Raw genomic sequence first — 14,616 nt, 5'->3', positions numbered from 1 at the left:
AATAGAATCTATGATTTAATTAGTTTAAAATTGTTAGGTATGAAAATGATAATATTTATTTTTAAATCAAATTAATATAAAAGATGAAATATATTATATGAGAAGTATGGAGAAGATGTGAAAGTCATTAAAAAGGGAGAAAAGAGAAACTAAAAAACGTTAGAAAGAGAATATTAGGTTGTTTAATTAAATAAGAATTTTGAATATAATTAACAAACAAGGGTAGATTTCGTAAATAAGATAAGGTAGTTGAATATAATTAACAAACAAGGGTAGATTTCGTAGATAAGATAAGGTAGTTAAAGTAACTCTATTGATTCTTATCAGAATTAAGCATTCAGTTAGGATTCTTGTGCTGAAAAAAATACACACAGGTTCAGCACTGCTTAACAAGTTCAGCAAATAGATTTTCATTTATCAAACACTCAAAACATCTGAATGTCTGAAAAAATTCAGATTCAGCACTTTTTTATGTTATCAAACATATCCTTAGTCGCTCAGCCATAGCGATAGAAAATGCAGAAAAGATAAAGAGAGAGAAAAAAAATAACAAACAACAAATAAACACGCATAAATATCAACAACAAACATCACTAATAAAAAAGTCTAAAACGTTAAAACCCTTAATAAAGCTCGAAAAAAGCTTTTCTTTCCCCACTTTCATTTTAGTCCTTTCTTCCCATTAGCTTATGCCTTCTTGTTCTTCATCTCTTTCTTCGTTTTCATCTTATTTTCTTCCAAGGATCTACTGCCCCCTTCCCCAAAATCCCGTGAAAACTAGCCTCCTCATCTCAGTTGGAGTTGGATTGGAAAGTTCGATTGAGACGGAAACTAGTACAATTTTGTCGAGGAAAAATCCTTAGATTCGATAGACTTAGAAGCTGAATTGATTCAAATTGAATTATGCGGCTTCCTTGTTGTACAGTGTGTCAAAATCGATACAACGAGGATGAGCGGTGCCCTTTGTTACTGCAATGCGGCCATGGCTTCTGCAAGGACTGCCTCTCTAAAATGTTCTCTGCGTCCCTGGAAACCACCCTTTCTTGCCCCAGATGCCGCCACATCTCCACCATCGGCAACTCTGTCACTGCCTTGAAGAAGAACTATGCGATCCTTGCGTTGATCAACGACTCTTCGGCCTCTGTGACGGCCGCCAGCAACTATTTCAGCGAGGAGGAGGAGGAGGATGAGGATGATGATGACATGGATGAACGGGGTGGGAAACTCTTCTCTTTTGGCACCAGTAATACTAATCATAGTAGCTATAATCACGATGATGAGGTGGATGACGAAGTAGCGGCAGCAAGAAGGCGGCGAAGGGGGGCCCACGCTGCCACCAGCTGCGGAAGTGGGCGGATTGAGGTGGGGATGCATCAAGGGCTGAAGTTACTGAGGAGGATTGAGGGGAATGGGAATAGGATTAATGGGGTTAGTACTAGTAGGAGGAGTGCGGTGGTGGAAACGTGGGCGGCGGTGATGGTTGGGAGCAATGGTAAATGCCGGCATAAAGTGGCAGTGAAAAAGCTGGCAGTGGGGGAGGAGATGGATATAGTTTGGGTTCAGGGGAAACTGGATGGGCTGAGAAAAACCTCAATGTGGTGCCGGAATGTGTGTGCGTTTCACGGTGCAACCAGGATGGAAGATGGGAGTTTGGGTTTAGTAATGGATAGGTGTAAAGGGTCGGTGCAGACTGAGATGCAGAGGAACGAAGGCCGCCTCACTCTTGAACAAATCCTTAGGTAGCTGTCCATCTTTCTTGCTCTGTGCATGGGGATGTATGGGTTGAATGTTGAATGTTGACTCATTTCTTTTCGTGATGATGATTCTTATTGTTTTTGGCCAAATTTTGGACAAAGCTTTCCTTGTGGTAAAATGTGCAAAAGGAAAGAAAGCGTAAGAATTGATAATTGTGGGTTCTATAGTAGCATATAATTTTATTTAATTGCTTTCAGATGCATTGGATTCTAGGTTCTTCCAAAATGACTGGAATTGTGAAAGGTTGGCATTTAGTTTTCAGTTGGGTTTGGAAGTGTTTCCTTTCATTTTGTCATAGATGTTGGTTAGGACCATCTTTGAATTCATGGTTAGCCATCTCAGCATAACCGGAATGGAGGGCACCGGGACGATATCGATTCTTGAATTGTGGATAATTTTATATTCGCAGCGATTCGCTCTGACTTGGCCGATATTGACTGATTCGAATCCGTGATGCATGGAATCAGCCAAAATATCCGAGTCAACTCGGAGTCGACTTGGATATTTTTTCAAATTGTGCTTTTTATGATATTTTTAATTTTAAATAATTTTTTAAGATTTTTTGGAAAATTTTATGTACTATAATATGTGTATTACTCGATATCCAACCGATATATTGCGACGGATGTGGAACAACAGTGACCACGATGCGCGACGGCGAACCATGTCTTTCATGGTTAGGAGTTTCGAAGAAACTCATGTTGGTCAAGGCATACATTTGAAGTTGTGCTCAAATTAACTAGTTCCAGGCTTTTGGCTATAGCCTTTTCAATCTGATATGATAGTTGTAGAGAAATTACCTTTCCCTGTTTGTGACGATGACGGTCAATCCATGGGCATCAAGCAGGGTCTTTAGGGTTTAAAACAAAGGATTTAATGGATCATTTGCTCTGAGTTATTTTATTCACTGTTAGTGCACTAGACAATTCCTTTATTTTCTATAAAAGCAGCAGGGCAATTATTGTTTACAGCTTGTCATTGGATGATTGTGTAATTAGTAACACATAACTGCTTTGTTCTTAGTCTTGATAGATTATTTCAACTGAACTTTCCAGGGATCTTCTATTATGAATTTCGAGTATAGTTTCTATGTAGACCTTAAAATTTAGGTAGGGTATCACTTGGTACTTCGACTGTTGTCTTACAAAATTTATTTCTGATCCTCATATTCTAAAAAATTGACTAATGAAAAAGTTATTACCAAAAAAAAGACTGTAGGAGAGATTTTTCTCTTAGTAGCTATTGACAGAATTAGTTACTACAATATCATATACAATAATCATGTTGGAGAATTATAGTAGAGCAAATCATTTTGTTCCTTGTTATGCGTTAAATCAAAATTAGATGTAGGTGGGTTCCATGGGGCCTGGTTTTCATATGGCTGTTCGTTAGACTGCAGTTTATTTTCTTTGTAGCTGACTCTAACTGACATACTAATAATTTATCTCTTTTGTGGTACGGGTAACCGTTCCTGCAATAGCTCTGTGATAATGACCTTACCTACTCAAGGAAATCTTGGTTGTGGGTGAACTTAAATGATCATTAGGCCTCTTGGGTTTTCAGAATTGGATAATTGTCTTCAATCACAGTTGCACGTGTTTATTCGCTCAGAAAAATTACCTTAATCAGCTAATTTTGCCATGCCAAGTGCTGGGTTTACTGAATTGGACGATTTTCTTCTATCACTTTAGCACTTCTTTGTTTGCTCAAAAAAAATTAACTTAACCAGCTAACTTTTCCATGCCAAGGAGTTAAAAATTTACGCACTAAATGAATCAAAGGATTTATAGTTCATAGGTTGTGAAATATATTTGACTTTTGACCAAACTTATAGTTCATAGGTTGTGAAATATATTTGACTTTGGACTATACTTTTCAATCTTTTTTCTATTGTTTTGTAGTTCGTATGATTGTGTCTTGACGTACTTATCATCTCTGGCTGCAGGTACGGGGCAGACATTGCTCGTGGTGTGGCTGAGCTGCATGCAGCTGGCATTGTTTGTATGAATATCAAATCATCCAATCTTCTTCTGGACTCAAATGGTCATGCTGTTGTTTCTGATTATGGGCTTCCAGCAATTCTTAAAATGCCTGCATGTAGGAAAGCTCGATCAGAGGGTGAGTCTGCAAGGGTGCATTCATGCATGGATTGCACAATGCTTAGCCCAAATTATACTGCTCCTGAGGCATGGGAGCCTGTGAAGAAATCACTTAATCCCTTTTGGGATGATGCAATTGGCATTTCTCCAGAATCAGATGCCTGGAGCTTTGGTTGTACATTGGTGGAAATGTGCACTGGTTCTATCCCGTATGTCAATGAATATCTTTACTGTTGCCATTAATCTTCTACTATGTGTACAATTTAAGGGCTATGACTGCTGGAAATTCCTCGTTCACACTATTTCTGCAGGTGGGCTGGGTTAAGTGCAGAGGAAATATATAGAGCAGTTGTGAAGGCACGGAAGCAACCTCCTCAATATGCAAGTGTTGTAGGTGTTGGCATTCCAAGGGAATTATGGAAGATGATCGGTGAATGCTTACAGTTTCGGCCATCTAGAAGACCAACTTTTAGTGCAATGTTAGCAACATTTCTTCATCATTTGCAAGAGATACCTCGCAGTCCTCCTGCAAGCCCTGAAAAGTAGGAACTCTGGGATGAAATTTTTTGTCTCCCCTTATAATTTGCTCTGATGTGTTTATATACCAGTATCTAGTCAATGTTGATACTTAAACTATGTGTATGATTGCAGTTTAACAATACTAGATAATCTTGCTTTAATATTGTTTTAATCCCTCTTTAATTTATCTGTTATATGTGCTTATGATCTATATCTCATGCATTATTGCATTTCAGCTTATTGTCAACTCAGATCTGTATGGTCAATTTGATATGTAGTGACTTGGCAAAATATCCAATGGCAAATGGAATGAAATCGTCTAATTTAATTGACTTGGATCTTCACCAAGATAACACTAACCTTCTTCACCGGCTTGTCTCTGAAGGCGATCTAAATGGTGTCCGGTTAGTCCGCTTTACTCTTTATGTCTCTTAGAAAATTCAATTGATGACAATCTTTATCATGAATATTGTTATTATTACTTGCATTGGTTTTGGACTGTCTTTTCCCTTGTTTTGCTTCGAATTTCATGGTTTGCTGTCATTCAACTTCAATTTATCAAGAGATAGATTTGCCTAATTATTCTTGTACCCCCTACAAATTTCTGTAGAGAGTTGCTTGCCAGGTCTGCATCAGGACAGAATGGTAGTTTGTTATGTTCTTTACTAGAAGCACAGAATTCTGATGGTCAGACTGCTCTTCACCTGGCTTGTAGACGGGGTAGTGTGGAACTTGTTGAGGCAATTTTGGAGTACAAAGAGGCTAATGTAGATGTTCTAGACAAAGATGGTGATCCTCCGCTGGTGTTTGCATTAGCTGCTGGATCGCCTGAATGTGTCCATGCTCTCATCCAGAAGAATGCTAATGTCAAATCTGTACTGAGGGAAGGCCTTGGACCATCAGTTGCCCATGTTTGTGCCTATCATGGCCAACCACAGTGTATGCGAGTAGGTTTCTCTTTGCCTTACGTATAATACTAGTGTGGAAAAGAAGAAGCAAAGTTTATCTGTAGGAGGGAGGGGAATAAGAAATGCATTGTGAGGTTAAATTTGTGCATTTTGCAGTATAGATTATAGTTTCAATATAGGCCCACATTGCTTGATGTTGAAATCAAGACGCATAAGTTCATCTGACTGTTGTTTGCTCGTTGACATTTTCTGCTTTTTGTGCTTATTACCAAGGTTTTGGTTCATCTTTCCATGGATGATTACAGGAGTTATTATTGGCTGGGGCTAATCCAAATGCAGTAGATGATGAGGGTGAATCTGTACTTCATAGAGCTGTTGCCAAGAAATATACGGAGTGTGCTATTGTGATATTGGAAAATGGAGGATGTAAATCAATGAGTTTTCAGAACTCAAAAGATTTGACGTATGTAGAAATGATTCTTCTTTGCTTTCATTCCATGTTTCACACCACTAGTTGGTTTGTGCTTGTTAATGTGCAGGAGCCAAAACATCAAAGCTGGATAGTTGGCTTCGGTTTTTTATTTGAAGTCATGATCCAAGGATGATTTAATGCATTAGTTCAAACTTTAAGTATGATATCTTAGCAGATCAGTGTCTTTCCCATTCTAATTGTGATAGTTAAATCAAAATAGTGCATGTGTCTTGAAAGAGATGCTTACTGGAGTTTACTTATTCTTCACCATGGCAATAAGGGATATACTTAATTTCCAGAAAACCTAAAAGGAACCCTTTTCTGGTTGCCAGGAGAATTCTGTGAATAATCTATGGTTTCTGTACGTGTTTGGCTTTATTTGAATGATTGCCGCTTCCCGTACTACCTTATAGTTGTACTTTACCCATAGCTTTTGCATAAAAAGCTTTGAGGTTAGGACAGTTTTATCATTCAAAATTGAAGCCAAGTACTGGTGGTGTCGAGTATGAAGGCTTTCTCGAGTCACAAAGACTAGCAAGGGCAAAGAAATTGGGAATAAAATGTCTGGTTGGAATCCCTATAGTGTGTGGGTTGTGATTTGCAACAGACGGTTCTATGATGCCAACATGTAGTCGTTTTCTGATATTCTACATTTAAGAAGAAGAATATTAAAATAGGACTGAATTTGTTGAAAGTAATGCAACAGAGTCAGTTAAAGTAGGTGTAAGGCCTGAATGTTGATAAGTATTCAGCATCAATAGATCTTTGAGTACGTCCATGAATGTTATTGCAATGTTAATGTCAAGAATATTGTTTATTGATTTGCTGGTGCAAATTTAAAGTCTTTTTACTTTACAGACCACTGCATTTATGCATAATGACGTGGAATGTAGCAATTGTCAAAAGATGGGTGGAGCTTGCATCCAGGGAAGAGATTGCTGATGCCATTGATATTCCAAGCCGTGTTGGGACTGCTTTATGCATGGCTGCTGCCCTGAAAAAAGAACATGAAGCTGGTAAACTAGACTACAATTTACCTTTCTTTTGATTAAGTACCTGGTACAAATGAATTGAAGTAATTTTGTTATGTTCATTTTCATTTTCTTCTTTGGTCAAGAAAAATCTCATGCAAGTTCTGTAATACTGGATTAATGCTTGTATCTAGCAGCAGGGAGAGAACTTGTACGGATACTGCTAGCTGCTGGAGCAGATCCAACAGCTGAAGACAACCAACATGGAAGAACAGCTCTGCATACTGCAGCTATGATTAATGATGTTCAGTTGGTCAAGGTATGCATCGTGATTTTATTCAAGTAAAACAAAAAATGTAAGCAAGCTAGGTGACAGTTACATGTGGTCCATGTGGATGTTGTTTGTTCCTTTCTTGCATTTGACCCAAGTATTTTGAGATCGAATTGTGATTTACTGAATTTAGACATTACTGAGTATATATTTCTAATTTTTAACTCGTGTCATACCTTTCGTGAATATACTTGACTAGGTAATTCTTGATGATGGAGTTGATGTAAACATCAGGAACATGCACAATACGATACCTCTCCATGTTGCATTGGCTAGAGGTGCAAAATCATGTGTTGGATTGCTTTTATCTGCTGGGGCAAATTGTAATCTGCAGGTTGTTTTTGTATTTCTTGCATAAAGCTTTATAAGATCTGACTTCTGTGGCACTGTGGAATTAAGCAGCAAAATGTACTAAAGTTCAAAGAACCCAACGTGCATGTCAGGCTTAATGCCAATCGGGAACTTTGTTAAGAAGAGCTTTGCTGGGGAATGTTTACCTAGAAAGTATTAGTCTTAAGGTTTTTACATTGTTTAAGTCATTGGTAAATGACATTTACATAATGAATAAATGTACATCTTTGAATATCAAATCTCAAATAAGTCAGTAGCTAATATGTAAAATTATGACTCCTTATTTGACATAATAAGGAAATAAAAATACAACATAATAATGACAAAATCTGAATTTTTTTTATCTGGTGTTTAAGTGCTATCTTTATCTTTTACATGGTGCATAGAAGACCTTGAAAGCAAGCTGCTTTTGCCACAATGGGCTTCCTCAAGTAGTGGGTTCCTAAAAATTACTTTCCAAAAACTTGCTTTTTATCAAAATGGATTCTCTTTCCAGGAAGCACTTTCAAATGGATTACAGAGCACCCCCACTACTTTTTCTCGATTTTACGATGCAAGGTTCATTTCCCTGAGTTCCTTTTGGCAAATAAACATAGTAATTTGAGAAAAAATTGGATGATTTTACACCATTAAGTGTAGCATTGAAGATTTTTAAACTCTTGTTTTTACCATACTCTGCATTTTTCCAATTATACTTTCTTAGCATGATGGTTCTGCAGCAAGTAGCAGAGAAATCTTGTCTTTATGGACTAATCATTAAGCAAAGTAGCATTTTTTATCTTGCATGTCTTGATTCCATTTCATCTCGCAGACGATTGTTAGCACAAAAAGACTAACATCTTTCGTAGATTATGGTTCTCTTTTTTTTTTTTTTTTTTTCTTTTACTTTTTAATTGGATGCAGCTCTTCTTAATTTACTTATGTCTGAAATTCCTACTGAAATGGTTGATGTCCAAAACAAGACTTGTTTAGATAAATTTTCCTAATTTGTGGTTGATAAGCCGCTGGTTGTTTGTAGTTTGACTATCATTTTAACCTCTGGAATTGAAGATAATAGAAGTAATTGACTTTCCTTTTGTCTATTGGAGTAAACATGGTTTTGGTAATAGATGCAAATGAGGCAAGTAATATTGCATTGTCAAAATTATACCTGGATTTCAATATGCTATGGTACTGCTGGTGGCTCATCCGCAACTTAAGCATTGGAGGGAATAATCTATATAGATTTTTGTAGGATTATCTTAAATAATAAGATATTTGTTTTTCTTTTTAGGGGCAGGGAACAAATCTTTTTTTTTTTCTGAGCGTAAATAATTTTCAAAATTTTGGTGTTTGTTGCTGCCTGCCGCCAACATCCACTCGGGAATTTGACTCTACTAGAATTTCACAATCAGTTTATATTTGTGAACGATATTTGCTGGACTTTCAATTCATATATACTTTTAGGTGCTCTGTTTCATATGTTCTGTCAAATGTCAGGATGATGATGGTGACAATGCCTTCCATATAGCAGCTGATGTAGCAAAGATGATACGTGAAAATCTTGAGTGGATCATTGTAATGCTTAGGTATCCTGACGCTGCTGTCGAAGCCAGGAATCATAGGTAATTCTTACCCTTTCAATGGTTTGATTCACATAAACAAAAACTCCATTTTGGAGTCCACACTCATGTTGTTTTTAGAATGGCATTTGCTGCTGAATTTGCCATATAAATGTTTTGGTGGTGCCTGGCAGTGGTAAGACATTATGCGACTACTTGGAGGCTCTTCCGAGAGAATGGATTTCTGAGGATTTGATGGAGGCACTGATGGCGAAAGGAGTACATTTGTCTCCCACAATGTAATCAGTGTCATTTGAATTTTTAGTGCTATTTCATATTTTTGTCACTTTTTTATTGAAACGATGATCGGCATTTTGTTTCTGTGAATACTATGTAGTTATCAAGTTGGAGATTGGGTAAAATTCAAGAGAAGCGTTACAGCTCCTACATATGGGTGGCAAGGAGCTAAACATAAAAGTGTTGGTTTTGTGCAAAATGTCCCAGATAAGGACAATCTCATTGTGTCATTTTGTTCTGGGGAAGCACGAGTACTAGCAAATGAAGTTGTTAAAGTGATTCCGCTGGATAGGGGACAGCACGTACAACTAAAGCAAGAGGTCAAAGAACCAAGGTCTTCATTAACTGATCCCTGTTCTAAAATTAATTGTATGCATTGATAGGTGTTTAGCATTCAATAACTTTTGGTGTTGTGACTATTTGACAAACATCTCTTTAGTAATGTAAAATATTGAAGCAAGTTCTTGGCTACTACAGTGCCTGTTCTTATCATTCTCCATTTAAACATGTGAACAATTTTTTTTAAGGGTTTAGCTTGATGGCTTTTCAACTGTTCTGTGATCTCTTAGATCCATGCTCATAGTTTTCTGTGAATATGACGATTCATTGATGCAGCAGCACTTAGTTTATTGTGATTGCAGTTGAGATGGTTCATTCAGGTGAAATGGATGGTAGCATGTGTCAGAGATGTCTGGCACGTATCATGGATTTTAAGAGTTTTGAGTGGTGCAATGGCTGAAAAACTGTAAGACCAGTCTGAAAATCTAACACAAGTAGAGTTAATGGAGAGGAGCACAAACTGACAACTTAAAAGGGGACATGAGATAATTGTATATTAATAGATGTAGTTAATTTATTGTCTTCATGGCATATTAATTTCAAATGGCTAGGTATTTTAATCTGACACTGAGCAGGAGATTTCTCTTAACTTATTTGATGTAGTTATGATCCACAAACTGTTACTGCTGTAACTTTTTCTGATGTACTAGGTATGTATTACTCTATTGCCTAAAACTTGGTTGAACATGATAGGGACTACATTGTTGCTATCATCAGAAAATTGATCGTACATTTCAGCTTGAGCTTCAGGCTTGTTGCTATTCAATTTTGTTGGGAAATACGTGGATTAATGGTATTTTTGATATCTGGTTTCAGGTTTGGTTGGCGGGGACATTCACGTGATACTATAGGTACTGTTCTTTGTGTAGATGATGATGGGATCCTCCGCGTTGGTTTTCCAGGAGCTTCCAGAGGATGGAAAGCTGACCCTGCAGAAATGGAGAGAGTTGAAGAATTTAAGGTTGGAGATTGGGTTCGTATCCGCCCATCGCTTACCACTGCTAAACATGGATTAGGATCTGTAACTCCTGGAAGCGTAGGTGTAGTATACTGTATCAGACCGGATAACAGTCTCTTATTGGAACTAAGCTATCTACCTACTCCATGGCATTGTGAACCGGAGGAAGTTGAACCGGTTGAACCATTTAGAGTAAGGGCATTTATATTGTATTGACTGAATCAATTAAATGTTTTCCTTTTCTCCTTTCACATTTTTTTTTTCTGCAGTTGGTAGTTTTTGATGATGTTATGACTTTACAGATTGGTGATCGGGTTTGTGTGAAGCGGTCTGTAGCTGAGCCAAGATATGCTTGGGGTGGAGAAACTCATCATAGCGTTGGAAAGATATCCGACGTAGAAAGTGATGGCCTTTTAATAATAGAAATCCCCAACAGACCTATCCCATGGCAGGCTGATCCTTCAGACATGGAAAAGGTTGAAGATTTTAAGGTAATAATTAGCTGTTTCCTTTTACTGATCATGCCTTCCAGATACAATTAATAAGTACTTTTACCCTGTATCTTTGTTTTTACATGAAGGTCGGAGATTGGGTTAGAGTAAAAGCTTCAGTGTCCTCCCCTAAATATGGATGGGAGGATATAAACAGGACCAGCATTGGTGTAATTCATAGTTTGGAAGAGGATGGTGATGTAGGAATTGCTTTTTGCTTCAGGAGCAAACCTTTTTGCTGTTCAGTGACAGATGTGGAGAAGGTTCTCCCTTTCGAAGTTGGACAAGATATCCATGTGATGCCATCAGTTACTCAGCCTCGGCTTGGGTGGTCAAATGAGACGCCAGCCACAGTTGGAAAAATTGCAAGAATTGACATGGATGGCACTTTAAATGTAAGCATGATTTGCTTGTCTATTTTCCTCTATTTTCCTTCCTCAACTTTATCCACGGCTTTTCTAGTTTTCGATAAGGGTTAAATTACATGGTTGGTGCCCTCTGATGCTGGTATGAGGATCTCTTTATTAAATAATTTTAGCAAAGGAAAAGAAGCAATTGAAAGAAGTTTTCTCAAGTAGGAACTGGTTTTCTTACTTTTACATTCTTTTGTTCTATCAGCTTGTGTTTTCACTTTACTTCCATTTTTCCTTCAAAGACTGGAATATCTAATTGGAGTTTTGCAATGTCTTTGAGTGTGCAACTATTTTAGATGAAACAAAATTGATTATATTCTCTAGCTGCTTGGGATTTGTTTTTCACGGTGTTGGCTTTGTTGTTTTGCTGATTATATCAGGTGGTGCATCAATGTAAGCATGATTTGCTTGTCTTAATTCCTCTGCTTTATTTATAGCTTTTCTAGTATTAGATAATTATTAAATTCCATGTTTGCTACCCTCCAGAGCTGGGATGAGGATCTCTTTATTAAATAATTTAATTAGGCAGGAAGAGATAATTGAAAGAATTATTCTCAAGTAGGTACCAGTTTTCTTTTCCATTCTGTTGTTCTATCAGCTTGTGTTTTCACTTTTCCTTCAGTGGACCATGTAATATGTAATTGAAGTTTTGCGTTCTCTTTGGGGGTGCAACCATCTTAGAAGAAACAAAAACTGGTTATATTGTCTAGCTGCTGGAACTTCTTTTGGGCTTTGATTTACAGTATTGGTGAGTTGCTGATTTGTTGTTTTTTTTTGTTTTTTAATTTATTTATTTTGTTTGACTATCAGGTTAAAGTCACTGGGAGACATCATTTGTGGAAAGTTTCTCCTGGAGATGCTGAACGGCTTTCAGGTTTTGAGGTAGGTGATTGGGTACGGTCAAAGCCAACATTGGGTGTAAGACCAAGCTATGACTGGAACAGTATTGGGAAAGATAGCTTAGCAGTTGTGCATAGTGTACAGGAGACGGGATATTTGGAACTAGCTTGCTGTTTCCGGAAAGGAAAGTGGATCACTCATTATTCAGATGTTGAAAAGGTACAAGGATTTAAAGTTGGACAGCATGTCAGATTCCGAGTTGGATTAGTTGAACCAAGATGGGGATGGAGAGGGGCTCAGATAGATTCTCGGGGTGTTATAACTTGTGTTAATGCAGATGGAGAAGTAAGGGTGGTATTCTTTGGTTTGCAGGGATTATGGAGAGGGGATCCAGCAGATCTTGAAATAGAGCAAATGTTTGATGTTGGAGAGTGGGTCAAATTGAGAGAACAAGCTAGTTCCTGGAAGTCTATCGTGCCAGGCAGCATTGGAGTGGTTCAAGGGATTGGATGTGAAGGAAATGAATGGGATGGAAATGTTTTTGTTGGATTTTGTGGAGAACAGGACCAGTGGGTAGGTCATATTACAGATCTGGAAAGAGTTAGCAAGCTTCTTGTTGGGCAGCGCATCAGGGTTAAGAACACAGTGAAGCAGCCAAGGTTTGGGTGGTCTGGACACAACCATTCTAGTGTTGGTACCATAACATCTATCGATGCAGATGGCAAGTTGAGAATTTACGCACCTGCTGGTTCCAAATCTTGGGCATTGGATCCTTCAGAAGTTGATCATGTGGAGGAAGACGAATTGTGCATAGGGAACTGGGTTAGAGTTAAAGCAACAGTATCTAGCCCAACACATCATTGGGGAGAAGTTTGCCATTCAAGCATTGGGGTGGTGCACCGAATAGAAGATGAAGATCTGTGGGTGGCATTCTGCTTCATGGAAAGGCTGTGGCTTTGCAAGGTGTGGGAAATGGAAAAGGTGAAACCATTTAAAGTGGGTGACAAGGTGAGGATCAAAGAAGGGCTGGTGACTCCTCGATGGGGATGGGGGATGGAAACGCATGCAAGTAGAGGTGAGGTAGTTGGGGTGGATGCAAATGGAAAATTGAGGATTAAGTTTAAGTGGAGAGAAGGAAGGCCATGGATTGGAGACCCTGCAGATATTATCCTAGATGACAATTCATCTGATAGTGGTACAACTAGCTCATGATGCCAAATATATCTGTAATATCTCAAAAGTTGTAGCCTGATCTGATAGTGGTACAACTAGCTCATGATGCCAAATATATCTGTAATATCTCAAAAGTTGTAGCCTGATGCAATTAGCTCTTATGTATCTCAAGCTGCTGAGAGAGAAAGTATGAAGATGTTAAAATTTACCAGATTTTAATACCTGCAGGGAATGTGACAGGCAGAGCATACCTTAATGTTTATAGGTGAGAAGTGGGAGGGTCAGATGAGCTAGAAGCAGATAAAGGAAGGCCCAAATCCATGAACCATGGGCCATTTTGTAATTTACTGTATCTATCCAAGGTGGTTGTAAGTATGCGTATCAGATACGGGTATCCTTGTTAGTTTGTACAAATTATACCATTTTATTATTTATTTAATTTACTTGTGCATATCGGTGAATCCTTACATGAACTCCACGTTATGAGCTCAAAAATCAACTTTTCCACGGTATAGATGTTTATAGGAGCAAGGTACAGTCTAGGTCGTTTTTATAAGGTCGAGCTGTGGAGGTGTTAAAAAGTATGGTGTTTTTCCTTTACTTGGGGTGAAGCCCCTTGAAATTGCATGTTTCTTGATTTCTTTTCTTGGTAAAGGTAATATTATGGTTAGATATTAGTAGAAAGTACGTAACAATGGATAAACCATTTAAATGATAAGCTGAAATATTGAAAACGAAGCTTTAAGTTCCTATGATTGTAGGCATTCTCACATATTATGGGTGAATTATGATTATATTGGTAAAATTGTGAACTAAATTAAGTAATTTGAGGATTTTGTTAAAGTAAATTAAAAGTATCCATAAAAGCAAAAATAAAACAAAGAAATTGGTTTTTAAGTATGTGAAAGAGAGTAGGATAGCAGTAATTAATTTCTTAACAAAATAAGCCTTATTTTTCACACTATGAATTTAAACTTGGATCGGACAATGGGTTAGTTGAATTTAGGTGTCAGGAGTCAATGGATTTGACCGATTAGTTTGAGATCCTACCAAATGATGCCATAAAGACGTGATAAATATATTTTAATTATTTATAAAAATTAAATAATATATAAAATTACACCTTAACTTGACATATTTGGTGAGTTTATAACTAAT

The 14,616-nt window shown here is 37.5% G+C and overlaps 1 protein-coding gene across 2 annotated transcripts; it reads left to right on the top strand.

Annotated features, from left to right (window-relative positions):
- The first annotated feature begins 674 nt into the window (after positions 1–674).
- LOC113758644 (E3 ubiquitin-protein ligase KEG) lies at positions 675–13,909 on the top strand. Of its 2 annotated transcripts, none has more exons than XM_027301411.1 (17): positions 675–1,739; positions 3,701–4,063; positions 4,166–4,396; positions 4,652–4,777; positions 4,984–5,320; positions 5,587–5,744; positions 6,612–6,769; positions 6,922–7,043; positions 7,255–7,389; positions 8,886–9,010; positions 9,142–9,246; positions 9,345–9,578; positions 10,400–10,733; positions 10,844–11,032; positions 11,122–11,427; positions 12,256–13,480; positions 13,548–13,909. In XM_027301411.1, the coding sequence occupies exons 1-17, from the start codon at positions 904–906 to the stop codon at positions 13,562–13,564; spliced, it is 5,001 nt and encodes a 1,666-aa protein (XP_027157212.1). In that variant the 5' UTR covers positions 675–903; the 3' UTR covers positions 13,565–13,909. The 2 variants fall into 2 exon arrangements, with proteins under 2 accessions (XP_027157212.1, XP_027157211.1); XM_027301410.1 differs by having other exon boundaries at positions 6,919–7,043.
- The last annotated feature ends 707 nt before the right edge of the window (positions 13,910–14,616 follow it).

The sequence above is a fragment of the Coffea eugenioides genome, unplaced genomic scaffold (assembly GCF_003713205.1).
Source record: "Coffea eugenioides isolate CCC68of unplaced genomic scaffold, Ceug_1.0 ScVebR1_621;HRSCAF=1327, whole genome shotgun sequence".
Classification (NCBI taxonomy): domain Eukaryota; kingdom Viridiplantae; phylum Streptophyta; class Magnoliopsida; order Gentianales; family Rubiaceae; genus Coffea; species Coffea eugenioides.
Note: the sequence above shows the minus strand (reverse complement) of the source record. Positions and strands in the feature narration are given on the sequence as shown.